The 25,114-nt window shown below is 50.2% G+C and overlaps 2 protein-coding genes across 2 annotated transcripts in view; one reads left to right on the top strand and one right to left on the bottom strand.

Moving 5' to 3' along the window:
• The window catches only part of smarcc1a (SWI/SNF related, matrix associated, actin dependent regulator of chromatin, subfamily c, member 1a), a 52,693-nt gene extending 40,683 nt beyond the window's left edge, over positions 1 to 12,010 (bottom strand). Inside the window, exons 1-3 of the mRNA XM_042331731.1 lie at positions 11,796 to 12,010; positions 5,641 to 5,760; positions 2,103 to 2,188 (exon numbers count right to left, since the gene is read on the bottom strand). Coding sequence (XP_042187665.1) covers positions 2,103 to 2,188; positions 5,641 to 5,760; positions 11,796 to 11,906 — 317 coding nt within the window. The 5' untranslated portion in view covers positions 11,907 to 12,010. The remainder of the gene's footprint in view (positions 1 to 2,102; positions 2,189 to 5,640; positions 5,761 to 11,795) is intronic.
• Positions 12,011 to 12,396: 386 nt separating this feature from the next.
• Positions 12,397 to 25,114, top strand: part of LOC103172511 (DEAH (Asp-Glu-Ala-His) box helicase 30) — a 13,205-nt gene continuing 487 nt past the window's right edge. The window contains exons 1-6 of the mRNA XM_042331711.1: positions 12,397 to 12,589; positions 15,589 to 15,716; positions 16,520 to 16,630; positions 17,427 to 17,605; positions 17,737 to 17,854; positions 18,063 to 18,212. Of these exons, the coding sequence (XP_042187645.1) occupies positions 12,397 to 12,589; positions 15,589 to 15,716; positions 16,520 to 16,630; positions 17,427 to 17,605; positions 17,737 to 17,854; positions 18,063 to 18,212 (879 nt within the window). The remainder of the gene's footprint in view (positions 12,590 to 15,588; positions 15,717 to 16,519; positions 16,631 to 17,426; positions 17,606 to 17,736; positions 17,855 to 18,062; positions 18,213 to 25,114) is intronic.

A 25,114-nucleotide genomic window follows, 5' to 3' on the forward strand; every position in this document is an offset into this window, starting at 1 on the left:
ATTTAATTATATAAAACTCATGCCTAAAGTTTACAAGTCAGGCGATGGGCTGTGGCCTGCGCAAGAGGACCCGGATTCAATTCGATTTACGGGCGGGGAGAAACACTGGGCAAGTTTCCTTAACCCACATGCCTGTTTACCTAGTAGTAAGTAGGAACCCGGTTGTTAGTTGATTGGGGGATTGCTTTCCGGGGGTAATAATCCCTCCAAAATAAATAAATAATAATTTGGTCACTCAATCCACGACTGTTTGTGGGCTGTGGGCAATTGGCTGCCACGTTTCATCCACAAAATATACAGTCAAGTCACTTTTCAGTAAATTCAGTGACGCACTGATGTGTGTGTGTGTGCGCACGTGTGTGTGGGGGGACAATAGAATACTGATGTGACCAGTGTTGTGTCATCGAGACCTCCAAAACAACTGATCATGCGCCCAGGTGTCTTGAGGATCAAAGACCAAACAGCCCTGAACCACATCTCCAACACTCACAAGGGAAAAAATGAGTTGGAGAAAACACTTTGGCTAACATTATGGTTATTTAGCACAATTTATTTAATAAAGAATTAGACAAGAAATCATAATAACCCTTGCGTTTGATCCACACGGCTGTTTAGCTATCAGTAAGGAACTCGGTTGTTATTCAATTGCCGGATTATATTTCTGGGATAATAATTCCTTCAATCAAAATAATAATAAGTTGGTCACTCAATCCGTGACTGTTTATGGGACACTGCAGTGCGCAATTGGCTGTTGTGTTTCGCCCACCAAATATACAGTCAATTAATTCACTGTATAGTATACTCTGCGAAGCGCTTTGAGACGTCCTGAAGACGTGATAAGGCGCTATATCAACTGCAAGGATTATTAGTATTATCACTATTGAACAATTGGCACAGCATTGTTCTGCAGCATGTGCTGTGATCAAATTATTATCTGCAAATCGACTAACAAGCGGGTTCCTACTTATTGCTAGGTAAATAGAGTTGTGTCGAGTAAGGAAACTTGCCTAACGTTTTGCCCTGCCCAGAAATCAAACCCAGGTCTTCTCGCTTATGACTTGCCTACAGGACTCCTTCTGTAACCAAACCCGCAGGAGTCGAATCTCTGACAAGTCAGCACTCCCCCCAGGACTGCATTGGAGTGTCAGCCTGAATGATGCAAGTTTAAAGTGCGAAGTGAGTTCTGAATCAACAACCTCCTGACTCAGAGGCCCAAGTGCTACCAATGAGCCACACCCTCCGCTCGGCTGGTTCCAACCTCCTGCTTGCCTTTCCGCTCCACCATCGCCCACCGTACTTTCAGCCACAACGCCCCCCAACTCTCTCCCTCAATCCCTCAGCCTTGTCCTCTTCCAGATCGCACCTGAAGACCTTCCTCTTCAACCGTTCTTACGATCACCTCGTTCTCCCCCCGCCCCAGCTCGGCATCAGGCTCCATCACTGTTAAGTGCACCGAGACTCTACTCTACCCTACATGAACGGCGCTGTATAAATGCAAGCTGTTGTTGAGTCAGGCTGACATCTACATGTGCGAAACTACTGGCAGTGTTATCATCTTTGTCTGATACCATTCAGAAACCATTGTTCTTCAGGTTTCCCGCCACCCCCACACCTACAGATAGATTTCTCTTTTGACCTGCACTGCAGGAAGGAAGCTTCAAAGCCTCGGTGAATCTCAATGGGAGGACAATTATTGCAGATTGTCAGCAATGCTTTCAAATCAGATGTCTGACGGGCCGTTCAATAGCCAGCAAAGACAAGTTGCGTTTATTATATTAACGAAGATTCATAAAAATATTTCCCAAGTAATTAAGAAGTCATTAATAAAATAATAATAGTCACTCAATCCAAACCTGTTTGTGGGACACTGCTGTGCGCAATTGGCTACTGCATTTCGCTCATTATATATACAATCAATTCACTTTACAGTATATTCTGTGAAGCACTTTGAGACATGTGGAAGATGGGATAAGGCACTATATCAAATGCATTATTATTATAATGAAGGGAACTAAAGTGATAGCTCAATCAGAAAGCTGTACGATGAGCTGCTCCTGTGCTGAAGGCTCTCGATTCCACGCTGCAGAATGCAACTTACTCACCATCCCTGCTCACTCTTGAATTTATAAGCAGCACCAAGGATATGGCCCAGGGCTCCTCCAGGTTTGAAGTCAAGGAAGCACTTTGCCTGAAGTAAAACAGCAAGATGGAATTGTTAAAGCGAATTATAAACTCCATCACAAAAAATTCAAGGGAATACAATATAAGCACCAAGAATCAAACAAATATAGGAACACGAGGAGGCCATTCAACCCCTCAAGCCCATTCCACCATTCTATAGGATCATGGCTGATCTGTACCTCAACTCCAATATGAGGCCTTTGCCTTTGCCTCATATCCCTTGATGTCCTGACCTAATAACCATCTATCCACTTCAGTCTTGATAATGTGAATTGATCCAGCTATAATCCACAGCCTTTTGGGGGAGAGAGTTCCAGATTTCCACTCCTTTGTGTGAAAAAATGTTTTCTGATTTCACTCCTGAATGGCCGAGCTAACTTTAAGATTATGCCTCCTTGTTCTGGATTCCCCACTAGAGGAAATACAGGATGATCAAAAAGTCCTTATTTTTCAGCAACCCTATTACCTAAAAAAAATCCTTTCTTTTAAGACTTATTGGACATCGTAATGGTATCACAACGTTTTGGTCACCCTGTAGTTTCTCTTTTATAAGATATAATTCTGCAACTCTGTAAATATCACAAGAGTGCTGGAGTTAGCTTAGCCAATGCAGTCAGTCTCCACAGAGCTGTAGCTCACTATAATAATACTGTTGTGCAAGAGACACACTAAACTGCACATGCCTCCACCTCAGATCACTTGGAATGATCCAGCCCAGAAACAGGATATAAAGTTACCTGGGACATGTGTGAGGATTTTTAATAACAATAATCCTTGCATTTGATACAACGCCGTATTACATCTTCGAGACGTCTTAAAGCGCTTCACAGAATACACTGTAAAGTCAATTGACTATATTTTGTGGGCAAAACGCAGCAGCCAAATGCGCACAGCAACGTCCCACAGTCGTGGATTAAGTGACCAAATTATTATTATTTTTTTTGAAGGGATTATTATCCCCGGAAAAGCGATCTGCCAATCGACTAACAACTGGGCTCCTATTTACTGCTAGATGAACAGAGATGTGTGGAGTAAGGAAACTTGCCCAACATTTCGCCCTGCCGGGTAATCGAACCCAGGTCCTGGTGCTTGTGAGGCGAGTGCTCTAACCACTAAATTACAGGACTCCATGAAATAAGTGGGTTATTTATCTGGAAAATCTGCCATCTTTCTCCTCTCTCACCCCCAGCTCGGTGCCCAAAGCAGTGGAAAAGGCGCTGTGTAAACATAAATGATATTACGTGGCCAAGGCCATCGCAATGCTGTTTTGTGGGGGGGGGGGGGGGCGGGGAAGCAGAGAGAGTACACCAGACTCCTCAGCCACTTAATAAATCCTCAGCTTGGTTCAATTAATCCAAAGGGATTATTAATTATTATTATTAATTATTGTAGGATAACCACATTATGCAGAAAACAGTGACAGGCAGTACGGTTCAGTTTATATGAAAGGTATTAATGGGCACAATCTGCAGCATACTTTAAAAAAATCTTAAAATTACACATATCTAGAGAAAGGCACTTTCCTTAAAAATTACTCGCCGAGAGCAGGGAATATGATCAGGATGTGCTGAACACACAGCCTGGCACACAGGAACCCAAGCTACAATTGGCCTCCATCTCCCGCCCAAGTAACACAACACAGTAACACAAGTGTCTTTTCAGTTGGAAAGTGCAGTCCTCTAGTGTAGTGGTTAGAGCACACACCTCACAAGCGAGAGGACCAGGGTTCGAATCCGTGCGGGCAAAACCATAGGCAAGTTTCTTTACCCTACACGCCTCTGTCTACCTCGCATTAAGTCGTAACTCACTTGTTAGTCAATTGGCGGATTGCTTTTCCGGGGATAATAATCCCTTCAAAATAAATACTAATAATTTAATTACTCAATCCATGACTATTTGTGGTACGCTGCTTTGGGCAATTGGCTGTCGCGTTTTGCTCACAAAATATACAGTCAATTCAATTTACAGCCTATTCTATGAATCACTTTGAGACAGTCTCGACAATGTGATAAAGCGCTGTATCAAATGCAAGGTTTGCTATTATTATCTCACCGGGGGGCCCAATTAACACAATTAAACTGCCTTTTCAGTTGAAAGCCCCCAGCAAGCTATGGAGATTCACAATGCTGCACAGAGCAGCTCACTGGGTGTATATACACACACATGTACATGCCCAGAGCTAAGGCTACAGCACAACAATCATAATTAACTGTGACATGCCGATCAGTAATCTGGGGTTATATTCCCACAAGGTGACCAAGGTTAATTTAATGGGTGATCTAATCTCTAAAATACTGAAGGGAACAGACAAGTAGATTGTCAACATTACCCTCTGACAGGAGCAGGTTCTTAACAGAACCAGGCCAGTGGAGTCCTGTAGCTCAGTGGTTAGAGCACTAGCTTTGCAAGTGAGAGACCTGAGTTCAATTCCAGGCAGAGGGCGAAACCTTGGGCAAGTTTCCTTACTCCACACAGAGCCTAATAATAATCCCTCCAAAACCAAAAACAATAATAAATGGGTCATTTTCAATCTACGACTGTTTGTGGGACATTGCTGTGCGCAATTGGCTGCCGCGTTCGCCCACAAATATACAGTCAATTCACTTTATATTCTGTGAAGCGCTTTGGGACGTCCTCCCGACGTGAAAAGCGCTATATCAAATGCTAGGATTATTATTATTATTATTATTATTAAGTGAGATCAGGAAACATCTCTATACTGGGGGAGGGGGGGGGGGGGGAATGAACAGCCTGTCCCAGAGGCTGCAGACAGAATCTGTTGGGGTGTAAAGCAGGTATAGTAGTTACTTAATGGAGAAAGTGGGAGAAATTCCCTGCATAATAATAATCCTTGCAGTTGGAGACTTTTCAAGTCTTCCAGACGTCTCAAAGCGCTTCACAGGATACACTGTAAAGTGAATTGACCAGGTTTTGTTTTTAGTAGTTCCACCTTTTAAGAATCCCACTGCCACCTCTCTGCTCACCTCCCTGGTCTTTTAACTGCTCAGAATGCAAACTTCAAAATGACTCTTTCCCCCCACCATGTGAAGTTTAGAGCTGTTCTCCTACATCCCCCCCCTCCCCACAATTTAACCTTAACGCTGTGATTATGGTTTGGAAATTCTAAAGTTCTCAATGCTACTTCTGTACAAAGGGGAATGTAATTGCTTTCGATGGTTGCATTAATAGTGTTTAAATGTAATAAGAACCAACTCAACAGATCAAAGCCCAAACCGTGCCAGGTACCTGTGACAGAGTGGCTCACTAACAAGCTAAGAGACAGCTGATGACAACCCTTTACAGCCCAGGCAGCCACTCGCTGACTGTCTCTGCACTGCTGCAGATTAGCTTTGACCATTCCCACTTTCCCTCCTGCCATTTGGGAAAGAAAGAAGCTGATTGCGTGGCAGTACGGCCCATGGCTGCAGTGGGTGACTGTGCAATGTTGTTAGCACTTACTGGGAGCTTTGTTAAAGCCGCGTTATTCACGTGTTTGCCGAATGCATCCTCCTGGAACTGAAGCAGCTGCACCACAAGCCCAGCCAACGTCTTGTTTGAAGGTGAATCTGCCTGCACACACTGAGGGAAAACAGCAAGAGAAAGAGATTCAACAACAATAATAACAAACAACAAATTACAATTACAGAGCGCCTTTCACGTCAAGAGGACCCAAGCATGTGGTTGGGATCAGGAGGGATGGAGGTTAAGGATAATAATAATCCTTGCATTTGATATAGTGCCTTATTATGTAGGAAGGTTACTGAAAACGCGGTCGAAGAGTGTTGAGACATGCCTTGAAGGAGGTAAGGGAAGGAGCAAGGCAAAGGGAATGCGGGATGGAGTTCCAAAGGATGGGGGCAGAGAGACTGAAGGCCTGACCGCTGATGGGCAGGGACGTGGAGCAGCCGGAGTGGACAGATTGATATGGGTTAGCAGGTTATAGATATAGGGAGGAGCAAAGCCATGGAGGGCTTTGAAGGTGAGGAGAAGGACCTCGATGTAACAAATGTATGGGTGAGGGACAAAGGTATGGATGAGGGTTTCAGCAGCTTGAGGGGAAAGGCAGGGGCGGAGCTGGGGGATGTTACAAGGTGGGGGAAGGCAGAAGGTCATGGATGTGGGGTAGAAAGAACAGTTGAGGGTCAAACAAGATGCCAAGGTTTCGGACTGGCTCAGGAAGGTGGAGTGTGCATCCATGGATGGTGATGCTATCAGCTCCTGAGGTGTGCAGGCGCTAATGGGAGCCAATCAGGAGGACCTCAGTCTTCATGAGGTTTAACTGTAGAAAGTTCGCTCTCATACAGGACTTGATGTCTGACAGACATTCTCTTAGCACAGTGGTCCTGGAGTCGAGAGTGGAAAGCAGAGAGACAGAGCTGGGTGTCATCCGCATAGTTGGGAGCATGTAGGTATAGAAGAGGAGAGGACCAAGGACTGAACCCTGAGGAATTCAGAAAGACAGAGCAAACGAGAGACAGAGAAACAGAAAGAGAGCGAGAGAGGGAAAGAGAGATTGACAGAGTGAAAGAGATGCACAGAAAGAGAGAGAGAGGCACACAGAAAGAGAGACTGACACACAACAACAACATGCACTTATGTAGCACCCTCCACGCAGGGTGGCATCTCAGAGCACTTAACAGAGCCAGAGCCTAACTCCAAGCCGGAGGGTGAGGGGGGCGTAAGCACGGTCGAAGAGGAAGGTTTTCAGGTGGAACTTGAGAGGGGAAGAGAGGGGCAACACAGAGTGATTGGGGAAGAGTGCTCTAGAGTTTTGGGGAACACACACACAACACACAGAGAGGCCATTTATTAGCAACCAAACATTCAACATTGTGCTGACACTGCAACATCTTCAAGTACGTCTTCACGGGGGATTACCGCCAGTGTAATAACTGTTTTTACACAAATGAAGCAGCCATTTTAACAGACCTCATGATCCCACAAACAATCATGATGTTTGACTGTCCCGAGGTCAGACTCTGCCACTGTGAAACGCTCTGTGACACTACCCTGTGAGAAGGGTGCTATATATAAGTTCAAGCTGTTATTGGCCCACAGGAGTGTGACCTACACCTTTGCAGTCCTGATACCTAAATTGGGGGAGGGGGACCGTAAGCACGATCAAAAAGGAAGGTCTTTAGGCAGGAGTTGAAAGTGAGGAGGGAGAGGGGGTCAGGTCATTATCGATTTAATGCCCATGTCGGCACTTGAGCTTAATACTCCAGTGCAATGGGGGGGGCTGGACAGATATTAGCCCGAGGCAGTGAAACCAACCGACCCCCCGCTGAATGAGCAGCCCACATGAAGCCCTGACCTCTGCCAATGTGGAGCTGAAACTAGCCATTACTGTACTGCACTGCCACCTCATGGGCATCAACTGCAAGTGCGCTTTCAAGCGGTCTCCATTCAGCACATTCAGAGGCAGGGGATGGGGCGGGGAGAGAAATCGGGGTTGCAGGAGTGATGACAGGGCGTGGAAGTGAGAGAGAGGGGCTGTGGGGAGAGGAAGAGAACAGGCCCACAAGGTCCGGTTGCTATAAAGCCACAACCTGCACTGGGACACCTTCACATGAAACACACTCACTTTCCCCGCACAGCGATATCACAATCCATTTCACGAGGAGCCGAGAACCACCTACAGGCCCCACCTCCATACAGCGCAGTGCTACAAAGCAATCACGACACTTGATTAATTACCTGTGAATCACCTGTGTGTCCCCAAACCACGTCACAAACAGAGGCAACCGCGGCAGCCAATGTCACAAGACAATTGGTCACTTCAATCGACGTCTGTTTGTGGGACGCTGCTGTGCGCAATTAGCTGCTGCGTTTCACCCACAAAATATACAGTCAATTCAGTTTACAGTATATTGTGTGAAGCGCTTTGAGATGCCTAGAAGATGTAAAAAGGGCTATATGAAATGCAAGGATTATTTTTATTATTCCCCGACCCACTACCCGCTGCCTCGGCTTCCTGCTTGCCCCTCATGCCCTCTGCTGCACCGTCGGTGGCTGCACTTTCAGCCATTACACCCCATAACTACGAATCACTCTTCCTCGATCCTTCCGTCTTCTCCTTCTTTACATCGCACCTTCCTATTCAACCATGACAACGGTCACCTCCGCTTCCCCCAGGCTCGGCGTCATGCTCTGCCTCTGTCAAGCATTCTGGGAAGCTACCCTGCATGAGGGGCGCTATATAAATGCAAGTTGTTGTTGAAGCAAAGCCCCCCCCACCCTCCCAATGCTTGAGAGGAAACGCAGCTCCTCCATCCAAGTGCCAGAGAGGAAGTGCAGGCTCTTCCGTATGTCACAAAATGGCCTGAGCTGCTGACCAGTGAACAACAACAAGCGTTTATATAGAGCCCCCATGCAGGGTAGCGTCCCAGAGCACTTGGGACACATTGTGCTGGAAGTCTGACCAAGAATTTCCAGACGCCAAACTCCGTCTTAAAGGTTGTAACGCATTTATTGGTTAAATAGTGTTTGAGGGTCCTCCACCATAAAGCCCCACGTCAGGAACTCTGAGCTCACAGTCCAGGCTGACACTCCAGTGCAGTCCTGAGAGTGTTCAATGCGCTCTGGGATGCTACCCTGCTTGAAGTGCACTATATAAATGCAATTGTTGTTGTTGTGGGAGGCACCGTCCTTCAGAAGAGACGTTAAATTGAAGCCCTCATCTGTGCCCTGCTTAGGTGGCTGTTAAAGATCCTATGGCACAACTCAAAAAAAGTTTCTTTCGGTATCCCGGATGACAATGCCCCAGATAAATATCGCTCACTCATTCACGGTTGTTTCTGACATTGCAGTATGCAAATTGTCTGCTGTGTTCGCCTACAAACTAGTCACTGCACTGCACAGGAAACTCTGTGAAGCCAGGCTTTGAGACGTTTCTATGGGGTGGTCCTTGATTTTTAATAATCCTTGCATTCGAAAGAGCATCTTAACACGTCTTTGAGACATCTCAAAGTGCTTCACAGAATATACTGTAAAGTGAATCGACTATTTTGTGGGTGAAATGCGGCAGCCAATTGCACACGGCAGCGTCCCACAAAGTCATGGAATGAGTGACCAAATTATTACTATTTCCTGGCAGGTAAACAGAGGTGTGTGAAGCATCTCTGCCCCGCACTCTGGAACTCTATCCCACAATCCCTCTGCCTCACCCCCTCCCTGACTACACTACAGGACTCCAGATCAGGAGCTCAGTGTATTGAGATTTTTATTATTGGATACCATAGCAATATACCAGTAAATCATTTGGGAGATATTTCACCAACTGGAAAAGCACAGCTTCAGTAGCAATAAAACGTGTCATTTCACGTCTTGCCTCTACACCTTGGATTCAAAACAAAGTGCTAGAGGATTGCAGTCACTGAGCACAGAGCACCATGTGCACAGAGCAGCAAGCTGGGCGGCACTTCCAGCAGCTTCCGCCTGTCTGCTCCCCCTCACTTTGTTCAGATGTCTCTTTGTCTGACAGCGCTGCTCCGGGAACCTCCCCAATGCCTGGTTATAGGTGCCCAACCCCCCTCCCCACACACTCACAGCCAGACTCCTAACACACACACACACATATATATATATAGAATCAGGTCAGGCACCCCCCCCACACACACACACCAACCTGACACACACCATCAGGTCTGAACCCCCCCACCCAGACTCCTGACACACACACACACACACACACAGAATGTGGTCTGCCCCCCCACCCACACAGCCAGACTTTTAACACACACATAATGAGGTCTGACCCCCCACACACAGTCTTCAAACACACAGTCAGGTCTGACCCCCCCGCCCCAATCACAGCCAAGTTCTCCCCCGCCGCCCCAACAAATGCACACACACACACAATGTCTGCCCTTCATATCCGAAGATGGCCGTTCAGACAATGTGAACACCTGTGTGCGTGAATTTGTTTATAGTGTAGAAAGCTGCTGCCCTGCGTATGGCTTCACGCACAGTCAGCCCTCCCCCCAAACCACACAAACATAGTACAGCTTCTCACACACACACACAAACAGTCAGCCCTCCCCCAAACATAGATACAGCTTCTCACACCCACCCACACAAACAGTCAGCCCTCCCCCCAAACCACACAAACATACATCCAACTGCACACACACAGAGCCAGCTCCCTCCACCGAAAAAAAGACATCGAAACCTACATACAGCTTCACACACACACCCAACCCCTCCAAAAACACACAACCCTACATACAGCTACAAACACACAGAGCCAGTTCCTGTCCACCAAAACCTACATACAGCTTCACATACACAGATAGGTCGTCATCCCCCCCCCCCCCCCCCCCGCTCTAACCACACAAACAGCTTCACACACAGATCCAGATCTCCACCCCCCACACATACAGAGAGCTTCACACACAAGCAATCCCAACCATCCAACCCCACAACAAACACACGTTTCGCCCAGATATACAGTCACTACACTTTACAGTATATTCTGTGAAGCGCTTTGAGACGTCGAGAAGACGTGATAAGGCACTGTATCAAATACAAGGATCATTATTATTACACACAGCAACACACAGTCAGGTCGTAATCCAAGGTGGGGGTCAGGCCGGGGAGCGGGTCAGGCCGGGGAGCGGGGTCAGGCCGGGGAGCGGGTCAGGCCGGGGAGCGGGTCAGGCCGGGGAGCGGGTCAGGCCGGGGAGCGGGTCAGGCCGGGGAGCGGGTCAGGCCGGGGAGCGGGACAGGCCGGGGAGCGGGACAGGCCGGGGAGCGGGTCAGGCCGGGGAGGAAGACAGAAAAGCAGTGTGAAGTGCAAGTGTATGTGTGTGCCCTTACCCCCAGGGGGCAACGGGAGGGCTCAGTGAGACACTACGGGCAGAAGTCTAGAGGGTGAGGTTCGGGAGGAGGGTGAGAGTTGGGGGGACTGTTAATAGTCTGGACATGTGTGTTGAGGGTCAGGGTGAAAGAAAGATCAGGGCTGGTCAGGGTATGGGGGGGTGAGAGTAGGGGACTGGGGGTGAGGGGAGGGGACTGGGGGTGAGGGGAGGGGACTGGGGGTGAGTGGTAGGGTATGGAGGGGCGGTGAGGGGAGAGGACTGGGGGTGGTGAGGGTGAGGGCCGGGGGGTGAGGGGGGGGGGGTGAGGGACTGAGGGTGAGGGCCGGGGGGTGAGGCTGTTGAGGGTGAGGGCGGGGGGTGAGGCTGGTGAGGGTGAGGGCGAGGGGTGAGGCTGGTGAGGGTGAGGGGTGAGGCTGGTGAGGGTGAGGGGTGAGGCTGGTGAGGGTGAGGGCGGGGGGTGAGGCTGTTGAGGGTGAGGGCGGGGGGTGAGGCTGTTGAGGGTGAGGGCGGGGGGTGAGGCTGGTGAGGGTGAGGGTGAGGGGTGAGGCTGGTGAGGGTGAGGGGTGAGGCTGGTGAGGGTGAGGGTGAGGGGTGAGGCTGGTGAGGGGTGAGGCTGGTGAGGGCGGGGGGTGAGGGGGGGGGGGTGAGGGACTGAGGGTGAGGGCCGGGGGTGAGGGGTGAGGCTGTTGAGGGCGGGGGGTGAGGCTGGTGAGGGTCGGCTCTCCTCAGCCGCCGCCATTTGCAAACAAACAAAGTTGAGGCTCGGGTCGGAGTGCGGGGCCTGCGGCCGCTCACCTTCTTGTAGGCCTTGCCGAGCCAGGCCCTCAGGCTGTCCAGCTGCGCCACCGTGTCCGAGGCCTCCAGGAAGCGCACGTTGGGGCCGCCGTCCCGTTTCCGCGCCGCCATCGCCCGCTCGCGAGCCTCTCTCGCGCTCACTCCGGCCCAACCGTCAGCTCGGCAACAAGACTGCGCGCTCCCGCTCACACTGCGCGTGCGCGTGTCCCCGCAGCAGCTGTCCCCTCACAGCCACTCTGCGCATGTGCGGATCCTGTGGGGGCGGGGCTGGGGCAGTGGGGGCGGGGCTGGTGCTGTGGGGGGCGGGTTTTGTGCTGTAGGGGCGGGGCTGTGGGGGCGGGGCTGGCGCTGTGCGGGCGGGGCTGGTGCTGTGGGGCCGGGGCTGTGGGGGCGGGGCTGGTGCTGTGGGGCCGGGGCTGTGGGGGCGGGGCTGGCGCTGTGGGGCCGGGGCTGTGGGGGCGGGCTGGCGCTGTGGGGGCGGGGCTGGCGCTGTGGGGCCGGGGCTGTGGGGGCGGGGCTGGCGCTGTGGGGGCGGGGCTGGCGCTGTGGGGGCGGGGCTGGCGCTGTGGGGGCGGGGCTGCCGGCACGGTTGGGGACAGACATGGCGGCGCCGGCTGCGGGGCTGCGCGCTGTGTGGAGCCGCGTGTGGTCGGGGAGCCGTCGCTGTCGCTGCCGCTGTGATGGCGCTGGAGCGCGGGACCGCCTCAAGCACACGGCGGCGGCGGCGGCGGCGGCGATCGCCAGGCCTGAGCCGGGCGCCGGGGAGGCGGTGGAGCGGGAGGCCGAGCGGCGCGGTGAGTGCGGCCCTGGCACCGGGTCTGGGGGTCAGAGGGTCAGAGAGCAGCCGAACCCCCACTGACCACATGAACCTGAGTTTATTCGCACTAACGGCAGTCATTCAGTACCGCGTCAACCGCAGACACCCACCGACCCACTCTCCGGTCACCCGCCGCAGGTTCATGCGGATGACAAACCCAAGTGTCCCGGAGCGCTGCGGTGTGGGCCTCACGGCACTCACTGGGGGGAGTGGGAGCCCTGACACCGCGCAGTGTCACACCGGTCTGCTCCTCCACCACCTGCCGCTCCAGAGCCTCTGGTGCTCTGTCTGTCTGTCTGTCTGACTGTGTCTGTCTGTGTGTCTGTCTGTCTCTGTCTGTCTGACTGTGTCTGTCTGTGTATCTGTCTGTGTGTCTGTCTGACTGTCTGTCTGTGTCTGTCTGTCAGTCTGTCTGTGTCTGTCTGACTGTGTCTGTGTGTGTCTGTCTGTGTCTGTCTGTCTGACTGTGTCTGTCTGTGTATCTGTCTGTCTGACTGTCTGTCTGTGTCTGTCTGTCAGTCTGTGTCTGTCTGACTGTCTGTCTGTGTCTGTCTGTCTGACTGTGTGTGTCTGTCTGTGTCTGTCTGTGTCTGTCTGTCTGACTGTCTCTGTCTGTCTGTCTGTGTCTGTGTGTGTCTGTCTGTCTGTCAGACATCAGGGTCTGGATCAGGGCAAACTTCCTGCAGCTAAATGTCGAGAAGACGGAAGCCGTACTCCTTGACTCCTGTCAGCCTCTCTCCTCCTGCTCTGACCTCTGTGCCCTCCCGGGGCCTTCCTCAAAGACGGAATAATAATCCTTCCATATAGATCAACCTCCGCTCAGCACTCCGGCCTGTCAGCACCTCAGGACGTCCTCACAATGTGAATGGCGCTACACAGCGGTCCCCTGCCCGGCCAAACCCACCATTGCAATCAGGCCTTCATCCTCTCTGCCCCCACCTTCTGGAACTCCATTCCACATTTGCTTCGCTTCGTTCCCTCCCTTTCCTCCTTCAAGGCCCCTCCTCTTCAGCCACCCTCCTCCCCTCTCTGCCCCTCACCCTTCCCGATCCCCCCACCCACCCCCCCGGCTCAGGTCCTAATCCCTGACTGTTCAGCGGTTTGGGACATCCTCCCAACGTGAAAGGCACTTTACAAATGCAGTTTTGTATTGTATTATATATAGCACCTTATGCCATTGAGACATCTCAGCGCTTCGCAGAATATATTGTAAAGTGAATTAACTGTGTATTTTGTGTGCAAAACTTGCCGAACCTGTGCATAACCTAGGCGTCATGTTCGACCCCCAGCTGACCTTCCTCCACCACATCCGGTCCCTGACCACGACTGCTTTCCTCCACCTTCGCCATATTGCCCACCTCCGACCGTATCTTACCTCCAACACAGCCGAAAGCCTTGTCTACCCCTTCGGCACCTCCTGCCTCGACTACTCCATGCCCTCCTCGCCACTGGCTCTAAACTCCATCGCACCAATCCTCACCAGGATCCACAGGCTCCCTATCACACAATCTATGTCCCAGTCCAGACCGTCTCGTGCGGTGTTCCTCAGGGCTTGGTCCCTCTTCAATATCTATACGCTCCTCTTGGTGACACCATCCCCAGACATGAGGTCAACTTCCACATGTATGACACCCAACTCTCCCTCTCTGCCTCCGCCCTCGACTCCAGGACCCACTGCTGTCCTGACAGAATGTCTGTCAGACATCAAGTCCTGGATGAGAGCGAACTTTCTTCAGTTGAACGTCAACAAGACCGAGGCTCCTGATTGACTCCCGTCAGCACCTCCTCACCTCAGGCGCTGACAGCATCACCATCCATGGGGCTCACTCCCCCTCACTGAGCCAGTCCCGAACCTTAGGGTCTTGTTTGACCCTCAACTATCCTTTCTACCCCACATCTGCACCATGACCCACTGCCTTCTCTCATCTCCGTAACGTCACCCGACTCCGACACTGCCTCACGCCAAAACCCTCATACACGCCTTCATTATATTGAGGCTCGACTATGCAAACTCACTGCTTGTCGGCCCCCAACTCCTCCCTCCACAGACTGCAGATCATCCAGAACTCTGCAGCCCGTGTCCTCTCCCGCACCGGCTCCGTGACCCTATCACCCCCATAGTCTCTCCATGTGGAGTCCTGTAGCTCAGTGGTTAGAGCACTCGCTTTGCAAGTGAGAGACCTGAGTTCAATTCCAGGCAGAGGGCGAAACCTTGGGCAAGTTTCCTTACTCCACACAGAGCCTAATAATAATCCCTCCAAAACCAAAAACAATAATAAATTGGTCATTTTCAATCTATGACTGTTTGTGGACATTGCTGTGCGCAATTGGCTGCCGCGTTCGTCCACAAATATACAGTCAATTCACTTTACAGTGTGTTCTGTGAAGCGCTTTGGGACGTCCTCCCGACGTGAAAAGCGCTATATCAAATGCAAGGATTATTATTATTATTATTATTATTATTATCTTGTCCCCTCCCTCGCCTACTTCAAGACCCACCTCAAGACCCAACTCTTCAACCGTGCTTTCGATCTCCCTGCTTCCCACCTGCCCTCCACCCTCCCCTCCCTCTCCGACCCTCAGCTCAGGTCCGTAACTCTGACTGTCCAGCGTCTAGGGACATCCTCCCGACGTGAAAGGTGCTATACAAATGTAATTTTGTTATTGTTGTAAACTCCGTACCCCCATCACCCCAGTCCTCACCAGGCTCCACTGGCTCCTTGTTGCAGAATGGATTGATTTGAAGATCTTCACATTCGCGTATAAATCCTTCGCATCCTGGCTGCATTACACTCGGGCCTGCGTAAACTGTGTGTGTGTTACACTGGGGTGGGGGCTGTGTATATGTTAGGTTGGAGGCGTGTGTGTGTTAGGTTGGAAGTTGTGTGTGTGTTACGCTGGGGGCTGTATGTATTACACTAGGGGTATCTGAGTGCTTGAGCCACTGTGAGCTGCTGATAACTGTGATTGCTTTAGATTTGCAGGAGCTGCTTCAGGAATTCCCTCAGCCTAAGAACCTCCTGGCTCGAGTAGTGCAGCGAGCGCTCAAGCGTCCTGACGTCAAGGATCACATTGTTTACCAGTCCAGCGACGGAGCGCTGAAGGTAACTTCCCGAGAGCCGTTCTCTCTCTCTGTAATTCACTGCTACTCTCGTGTCAGTAACTGACTGCGCTGTGAAAGATTAGGAGTCAGTGTTCAACTGTGCTCTGCCTCACCCTCACCCGCCTCCCCCGACTGCTGAGACCCTCATCCATTACATCCACTCTCTGCTCCCCAGCTCTCCCTTACACAACAACAACAACAAATGACATTTACACGGTGCCTTTCACATCAGGAGGACATCCCAAGGCGCTGGACAGTCAGAGATTTGGACCGCAGCTGGGGTTTGAGATCAGGAGGGGTGGAGGATGTGGTCAAAGAGGAGGGTCTCGAAACGGGCCTTAAAGGAGGCAAGGGAGGGGCAATGCAGAGGGACTGTGGGTTGGAGTTCCGAGGGGTAGGGGCAAGGAGGCTGAAGGCCCGATTGCCAATCGTGAGGTGGGCCGAGCGGCGATGTGGAGCAGGCCGGAGCCTGAACAGAGGGAACGGACAGGTTGATATAATAATAATAATAATAAAAATCATTGCATTTGATATAGCGTGTTTTATGTCTTCTAGACGTCTCAAAGCGCTTCACTGAATAGACTGTAAAGTGAATTGACTGTATATTTGTGAAGTGCTTTCCGGCGTCTTGAAGACATGATAAGCGCTATATCAAATGCAAGGATTATTATTATTATTAAGCTACAGAACTCCACTTGTTCTCATTATTCTTCCTCCCAGAATGTATAACCTCACATTTGTCCGCATTAAATTTCATTTTCCGTCTCTCTGCCCAACCACTAATCTGTCTACGTCTTTCCAAAGAAAACCACGCTGCAGATCCACTGGCCAAAGACAATCCAGGTAGAAGGTTACGGCAGTAAGAAGATCGATGCAGAGAGACACGCAGCAGCCAATGCCTGCAAACTTCTCAAGGTACAAACTATGTACAGCCCAGGAGATTCTCTCCCCACTGTGTCTGTCCGTGCTGAGGCTCGCTCCCCCACTGGAGCTCTCTACTCTTATCCAATTCACTGCTCTCTTCCTCTCGTGTTTGTGCTGGTGCTCGCACCCCACAGAAAACTCTCTGACACCCTATGACATGTTTTGCTGTGGGAAGGTGCTGTATCAGACTGCTGTTGCTGTCCTGAGAGGCAGCGGGTCTCTGTGCTGAACATATTCTAGTTTGGGGATGTGTCAGGCCAGCTCAGCTGTTCCCACTCTCGGCTCAGGGCCAACAACAATTTTCATTGATATAGCAGCCCTCCCGCTGGGCAGTGCCCCTCACGCAGGATCAGATGCTGCTCGGCAGACTCAAGCTGGGTGTTCGTTCCTCCGGACTCCCCCACCCCCCCAATAACCCATTATCTTATGTCTGTACTGGATCTCAATCCACAACACTGCTCTGTTAAATAAATCTTTTATTCTCAGTGACAATAATCCAACCATAACACTTCACCTTTGGTCCCACTCCCATGTCTTCCTCTGAATGACTCTTTCTTAATTGCCATTTACTTCTTAAAGCAATATCCTGCAGTGTCCTGTCTCATAATAATAATAATAATCCTTGCATTTGATATAATGTCTTCGAGACAATCCAGGTGAAATATACTGTAACGTTTAGTGACCTTGTATTTTGTTGGTGAAATGCTGTGTAAAAGCTGCCTCTTGCCGTGCTGGGTCCAGCGCTGGCCTCTCCCCTTACCCTGATGTGTGGGTCTGTGTCTGACAGGAGTGGGGTTTGCTGGGGCCCCACAACCAGCTGTTCCCCACCCAAGACTATGAGGAGCTGGTGGAGAGGTTAGATCAGACGGGAGGAGCAGGTTGGCGGGAACTGAACGAAGAGGGCGAAAAGGCAGAAGGGACCATGGATTGTACGAACTTCGTATCTGCGGCACAGAACAGCCCCAGGTGACAGCGTCCGTCCATGTGTCTGTCCCCAGTATCTCTGTCTGTGGACACACACTGTTCTAAGTGTCTGACTTGCGTGTTACTGTGTGTAGAGCAGGTTGGAGCCTGACTTATGTTACTGTGTTGTACAGAGCAGGACACAGGGAGGTGTTGGACACCGGCGCTGCCCGAGCTCTCACTCAGTTTCCGCAGCCAAAATATCTGCTCTCCAAAGTCATCCAGATCGCAACCTCCTCCGCTACAGTCACAGTGAGTGCACACCGCCTTGCACACGCTAACCACACGCCATGGACGGTACAGTGCTAAACATATGGTCATGTGCTAAACAAATGCCACCTTTCAGATGCTAAACACACAACACCTCGTACATGGTAAACACAGGCAAAACACATGGAACCCTTGAGCACGCTAAATGCTGTCACTGTGTGAGCGACACTTTCTCTCTCTCTGTCCCCAGGACTGTGTGAGATACATCACTGATGGAGGCTCGGTGAAGACATGCCGACTGGAGCTGCAGTGGCCGTCCCCGATGAGTTTCTCAGCGAGCGGGCGGCGGAAGAGTGATGCAGAGCGCAGGGCAGCAGCTCTGGCCTGTCAGAGGCTGAAGGTAATTGTGTGTCGTGGCTACTGAGAGCAGCTTGCTGTGTGGTCCCTCCCCCTCCTCCCTTCTCCATATCCCCCACCCCCCCTGCATTCTGGCTCCCAGTGCAGGGTCTCCAATAACAGCACTTCCCAGGCCATTGCTGATCGAGGGGAGTGACCGTCACTTGCTTAACCCCATTATCATGTTTAACAGTATCCAAAACAGCCTGGAGTACCTGGAATGGGATCCGACAATTGCCTAACAAGTGGGTTCCTACTTACTGCTGGGTAAACAGAGGCGTGTGTGTGGGGTAAGGAAACTTAGCCGGGATTTTGCCCTGCCTGGTGAAGCGAGCGCAGTAACAATGAAGTTCCAGGAGTCCTTCCCACCAGCTAAAGCCGCAATCCAGACTCATCTATAATAATAATGATAATCCTTGCATTTGATACGGTGCCTCATCACGTCTTCGAGACGTCTCAAAGCGCTTCACAGGATACACTGCAAAGTGAATTGACTGTATATTTTGTGGGCGAAACGCAGCAGCCAATTGCGCGCAGCAGCGTCCCACGAACAGTCGTGGATTGCGTGACCAATTTTTTTTGGAAGGGATTATTACCCCCGGAAAAGCGATCCACCAATCGACTAACAGCCGGGTTCCTACTTACTAATAGGTAAACAGCTCTGTGTGTGTGTGTGTCTGTGTGTGTGTGTGTGTAGTAGTGCCTGCGTTTACAGCGCAGCACAGTGCAGTCAGTAGGAAATTCCGGGGCCTTTCTAAACCTGGACCCGACCCAAAAAATTAAATGTCTGGAGAGGAAGTCAGCACGTCCCACCCTGACAGACAATCACACACAATCCCACACAGTCAGGCCCACAGCCCACCCTGTGCGTAAAGATTATTTCATTTCAAAGCTTCCCCCGCGTGTGGCTTTCTCCCTTTAGAGGCCTTGTATTCATCCACGCATTTATTACATCCAGGCTCGACTACGCCAACTCCCTGCTTGTTGGCCCCCCAATTCCTCCCTCCACAGACTGCAGATCATCCAGAACTCTGCAGCCCGTGTCCTCTCCCCCACTGGGCTCCGTGACCCCATCACCCCCACTCTCGCCCGACTCCACTGGCTCTTCATCCCCAGAGGATAGAGTTCAAAATCCTCGCCCTCACCTTCAAGGCCCTCCACGGTTCTGTGACTTGCTGACCCCATATCAACATGTCCACTCGGTCAGCTCAGCAGGCTCGGGGCTGCTCCCCACCCCCCGCCCGGCCCACCCCACCATCGGCAGTTGGGGAATTCAGCCTCTCTGCCCCCTACCCTTCGGAACTCTATCGCACATTCCCTTCGCCTCACTCCCTCCTTTGCCTCCTTCAAGACCCTCCTCTTTGACAGTGCCTTCGGTCATCTTTCTACCCCCCACCCTCCCCGCCCTCCACCCCTCCTGATCCCAACCCCCAGCTCGGGTCCAGATCCCTGACTGTCCAGCGCCTTGGGACGTCCTCCCGACGTGAAAGGCGCCGTGTAAATGTCATTTGTGGTTGTTGGTATTGTTGTTGTGCGTGACTTGAAATAAAGGCGTTCTCCCTGTAATTGGCCTGAGCCAATCTACACCGAGCGTGGCTACACAATGAGATGCATAAACCACGTTTGTGTGTTATGTGTGCGCGTGTGCGTGCGTGCGTGTTGTCTTTGTGTGTTATGTGTGTGTGTGTGTGTGTGTGGTGTGTATGTCTGGTCCCAGGGATGGTAAGGATCCTGTGATACTGAAGCAAAGGGAAGGCAGCTGCTCTCTGCTGTTGTCCTGGCCAACAATCCTGTGCTTTGAGCTCAGTTCCCTGGCTCACTGAGCGGAGACTCTTGTGGGCGGGCAGGCCTTGGGTGTATGACCTCAGTCTGAGCTGAAGAACTTTAATAATAATAATAATAATCCTTGCAGTTGATACAGCGCCTCATCGCGTCTTCGAGACGTCTTAAAGCACGTCACAGGATACACTGTCAAACGCAGTGACTGTATATTTTGTGGGCGAAACGCAGCAGCCAATTGCGCACAGCAGCGTCCCCACAAACAGTCGTGGATTGAGTGACCAATTTTTTTTAAAGGGTTTATTACCCCCAGAAAAGTGATCCGCCAATCGACTAATAACTGTCTTCCTACTTACAGCGAGGTAAGCAGAGGCGTGCGTGTGGTGTAAGGAAGCTTGACCAACGTTTCGCCTGCCGGGAAGCGAACACAGGTTCTGTCGCTTGTGAGGCGAGTGGTCTAACCATTCTGTATATAAATCTATGTGTGATTAGCTGGTCCCTGTCTGTCTCACTGCAGTTAACACTGGCCTCACCCAACAAAGCGCCCTATTGAGACCACGCCTGTCGTGTGAGCCTGGCTCAGTGGTCAAACACTCATGCCAGCACTGGGAACTCACACAGGCGAAGCTGACACTCCAACCCAGTGCTGGGGTGGGAGGCACTACTGTCAGAGGTGCCATCCCTCGAGTGAGACATTAAACTGAGGTCCTGTCTGCTTGTTCTGGTGGATGTTAAAGATCCCGCGGGGCTATTTGAAAAGAGCAGGGACTTTCTCTCCCGCAGTGTCCTGGCCAATAATCCCTCAAATAAAATTGGTCGCTGTTTCTGGGTCACTGCTGTGCACAAATTGGCTGACACGTTCACCCACAAAACACATGCAGCGACTCGATAATGTAGACCATGATAAGCAGCGTTATCTTGTACTGAACAATAGACCCAGAGGACACGGCCTGCGATTGAAGGGAGTGAAGTCAGAACAGATCTGCCGAAACACTACATCAGTGAGCGAGTAGTAAACGTATGGACGGACTCCCTCGGGAGACAGACGGTGGAAGCAGAAAGTGTCAACTCTTTCAAGAACTAATGAGGTGGATTCCTTTCAGGAAATAATATCTGGGGATACAGTATAGTTTGGGACATCACAAGTCAAACGACTGCCAGGATGGTGGAAGGCGAACTAGATGGCCCTCGGGCTTCTTTTGGTTACGTTCTTATGTTCAGTCACTGCACTTTACAGTAAATCCCTGGGAAGCGCTTAGTTAGTGATGTTCTCTTGACATGACAGATTATTATTGGTATCATTAATATGGCTTTGCTAACAATGAATCTTTGGTTGAGACACTGGAGAAGGGTAATGCTCAGCCACAGGTTGACCACAAACACAAAGAAGGACTGCGTCACCTGAGCGGGTGGTTCGGGATGACAGGAGATGCTGTGTACTGCACAGATTAGCTTAATCACAGGATCCATTACCAAACAACACCTTGTGTAAGCGATGGCGAGAGAGAGGGTTGTAATTATAACAATAATAAAAATCCTTGCACGTGATATAGAACCTTATCACATCTTCGAGACGTCACAAGGCTTCGCAGAATATACTGTAAAGTGTAGTGACTGTATATTTTGTGGGCAAAACGTGGCAGCCAATTTCACACAGCAGTGTCCCACGCCCAGTCGTGGATTGAGTGACCATATTTTTTTTTGCACAATTGTGAGGGGTATTTGTGGCAGAACAAATGTTGGGAATGAGTGTGCAAGTGTGCAATTGCAGGAAATAAGTGTGTAAGTGGGGGGAATAAGTGTAAATGCGAGTCATAAGTGTGCAAATGTGGGGAATGAGTGTGCAAGTGAGGGGAAGGAGTTTCTGAACTAATTTTCTCTTCGCCTCAGACTAGCTCACCCCATGTGTAAAGCACATCAGTCAAACCCCATCGCTTTTGCCTTCACACTCGGCTGAAGACACTCCATTTCTCTGTGAACATTGTGGAGTCCTGTGGAGGAGCGGTTAGAGCACTCGCCTCACAAGCGAGAGGACCTGGGTTTAATCCCAGGCAGAGCGAAATGGTAGGAAAGTTTTCTTACTCCACGAGCCTCTGTTCACCCAGCAGTGAGTAGATACCCAGTTGTTAGTCGATTGGCGGATCGCTTTCCAGGGGTAATAATCCCTTCAAAATAAAAAAATAATAATGCGGTCACTCAATCCTCAAATGTTTGTGGGACACTGTTGTGCGCAATTGATTGCCGCATTTCGCCCACAAAATACACAGTCAATTGGTGAAAGACAAATCGTGTCTGACAAACTTAATTGAGTTCTTGGAGGGTATAACGGAGAGGGTTGATGAAGGTAGTGCAGTTGATGTAGTGTACTCTTCGACCATGCCATCGGCCACCCCCCTTCCCTTCCCCTCCCTTCCTCCCCTCTGACCCCAGCTCGGGTCTGAAATGCTGTCACTGTCCAGTGCCTTGGGATGTCCTCCCGAAGTGAAAGGCGCTATACAAATGTTGTTGTTCTTGTTGTTGTTGTTGTATATAAACTTTCGGAAGACATTTGATAAAGTGCCACCTTATAGACGAGTTAGCAAAATTGAAGCCGATGGGATTAAAGGGACAGTGGTAGCACGGATACGAAATTGGCTGGGAGACAGAGAGCAGAGGATAGTGGAGAATAGTTATTTTTCAGACTGTAGGAAAGTATACAGTGGTGTCTCCAGGGGTCAGTATCAGGTCCACTGCTCTTTTTGATATACATAAATGACTTGGACGGGTACAGAGAGCAACATTTTAAAATTCACAGATTGCACAATACTTGGAAACGTGGTAAACAGTGAGGAGGATGGTAGCAGACTGCAGGAGGACATAGGCAGACTGGTGACATGGGCAGACACACGGCAGATGGAATTTAATACAGAGAAATGTGAGGTGATGCATTTTGGAAGGAAGAATGAGGAGAGGTGATATACAATAAATGGTACAGTTTTAAAGGGGGCTCAGGAGCAGAGAGACCTGGGGGTTCACATACACAGGTCTTTGAAGGTGGCAGGATGGGTTAACAGAGCTGTTAAAAAAGCATATGGGATACTTGGCTTTATAAATAGAAACATAGGGTACAAAAGCAAGGAAGTTCTGCTAAACCTTTATAAGTCACTGGTTAGGCCTGAGCTGGAGTATTGTGTCCAATTCTGGGCTCCACACTTTGGGAAGGATATCAAGGCCTTGGAGAGGGAGCAGAGGAGGTTTACCAGAATGTTACCAGGGATGAGGGCCTTTAGTGATGTGGAGAGACTGGAGGAGCCGGGATTGTTCTCCTTAGAGCAGAGAAGGTTAAGGGGAGATTTAATAAAGGTGTTCAAAATTATGAGGGGTTTTGATAGAGTAAATAGGGAGAAACTGTTTCCACTGGTGGGTGGGTCAGTAACCAGGGCACATAGAGTTAGGATAATTGGCAAAAGAACCAGAGGGGAGATGAGGAGAATTTGTTTTACACAGAGTAGTTAAGGTCTGGAATGCATTGGCTGAAAAGGTGGTGGAAACAGATTCAATAACAACTTTCAAAGGGAATTAGATAGGTAATTGAAAAGCAAAAAATTGCAAGGATATGGGAAAAGAGCGGGGGGGGGGTGTTGGGACTGATTGTGTAGCTCTTCCAAATAGCCGGCACAGGTATGATGAGCTGAATGGCCTGCTCTGCGCTATAATATTCTATGATTCTATGAAATCACTTTACAGTATATTCTACGAAGGGCTTTGAGACGTCTCGAAGACATGATAAGGCGCTAAAAACAAAACAAAACAAAAAGAAACAATAATAATTTGGTCACTCAATCCACAACTGTTTGTGGGACACTGCTGTGTGCAATTGACTGCTATGTTTCACCCACAAATATACAGTCAATTTGCTTTACAGTCTATTCTGTGAAGCGCTTTGAGACGTCGAGAAGACGTGAAAAGCGCTATATCAAATGCAAGGATTATTCATATTATTCATATTTGCGCTGACTCCCAATTCATTTGCCAACAAACTTTACCTCCTTTTTAGCCCTCAGTACAATCCCTGTCATCAGCCGTTTGCCCTGTGTAAGCCGAGCTTTAGTCTCAGTGACTGATATGAAATTCTCTCATGTTGTTGTCACTGTTACCAAGTTGCTTTGTGACCGGCAGTGTCACTAAATCGGCCTGATGACTCATTACTAAATCAAGCTGTGGTTCTAACATGCTGCTCCCCCCGGGAAAACATTCCACAAATGTCTCTCTTTGCTATGATAATAATAATAATAAACTTTGCAATCTATGTAGAGCATTGTGCTTTATCACGTCTTCAAGACGAGGATATTTACCAGAATGATACCAGAGATGAAGCACTGCAATTATGTGGAGAAACAAGAGAGGCTAAGATTGTTCTCCTTCGAGCACAGAGGTTAAGGGGAGATTTGATAGAGGTATTCAACATTATGAAGGGTTTTGAAACAGTAGATGGGGAGAAACTGTTTCCACTGGTGGGTGGGTCAGTAACCAGAGGACACAGATTTAAGACAATTGCAGAAGAACCAGTGAGATGATCAGACTTTTTTTTACCCAGAGAGTTGTTACGGTATGGAAATCACCTGCCTGAAAGGGTGGTGGAAGCTGATTCAATAGGAGCTTTCAAAAAAGGAATTGGACAGGTATTTGAAAAGGAAAAATGTGCAGCGCTCTGGGGTGAGAGTGGGAGAGCGGGACTGGTTGGTAGCTCTTTAGGGCGGCCCGAGCTGGACAAGCAATGAGAAAGCTTGGCGGATAGGGCTCTCGATGGCAAGCTGAGTGGGTTTAGCCGGTTACACTCCAGCAGTTACCCCCAACGCACACTCTGGGGCCCCCACCCCCCGAGGCTTGGCTCTCGCCAACCTGCGCCTAATACTCTCCAGAATTAGGTAAACAGGATGTGTCCCTCCAGGGAGAGAGTGCGCACTCCATTCCAGACACGGGGAGATTCCCACGTGTAGGTGACAGGATATATGTGGAATTCCCGGGCCGGTTGCGAGCCTTAAGCAGAGCGATGGGATGGCTATGAAAAGCCTTGCATTTGATATGGTGCCTTATCACATCTTTGAGACGTCTCAAAGCGCTTCACGGATGTGCTGTAAAGTGGAG

This window comes from Callorhinchus milii, unplaced genomic scaffold, assembly GCF_018977255.1.
Source record: "Callorhinchus milii isolate IMCB2004 unplaced genomic scaffold, IMCB_Cmil_1.0 Scaffold2, whole genome shotgun sequence".
Classification (NCBI taxonomy): domain Eukaryota; kingdom Metazoa; phylum Chordata; class Chondrichthyes; order Chimaeriformes; family Callorhinchidae; genus Callorhinchus; species Callorhinchus milii.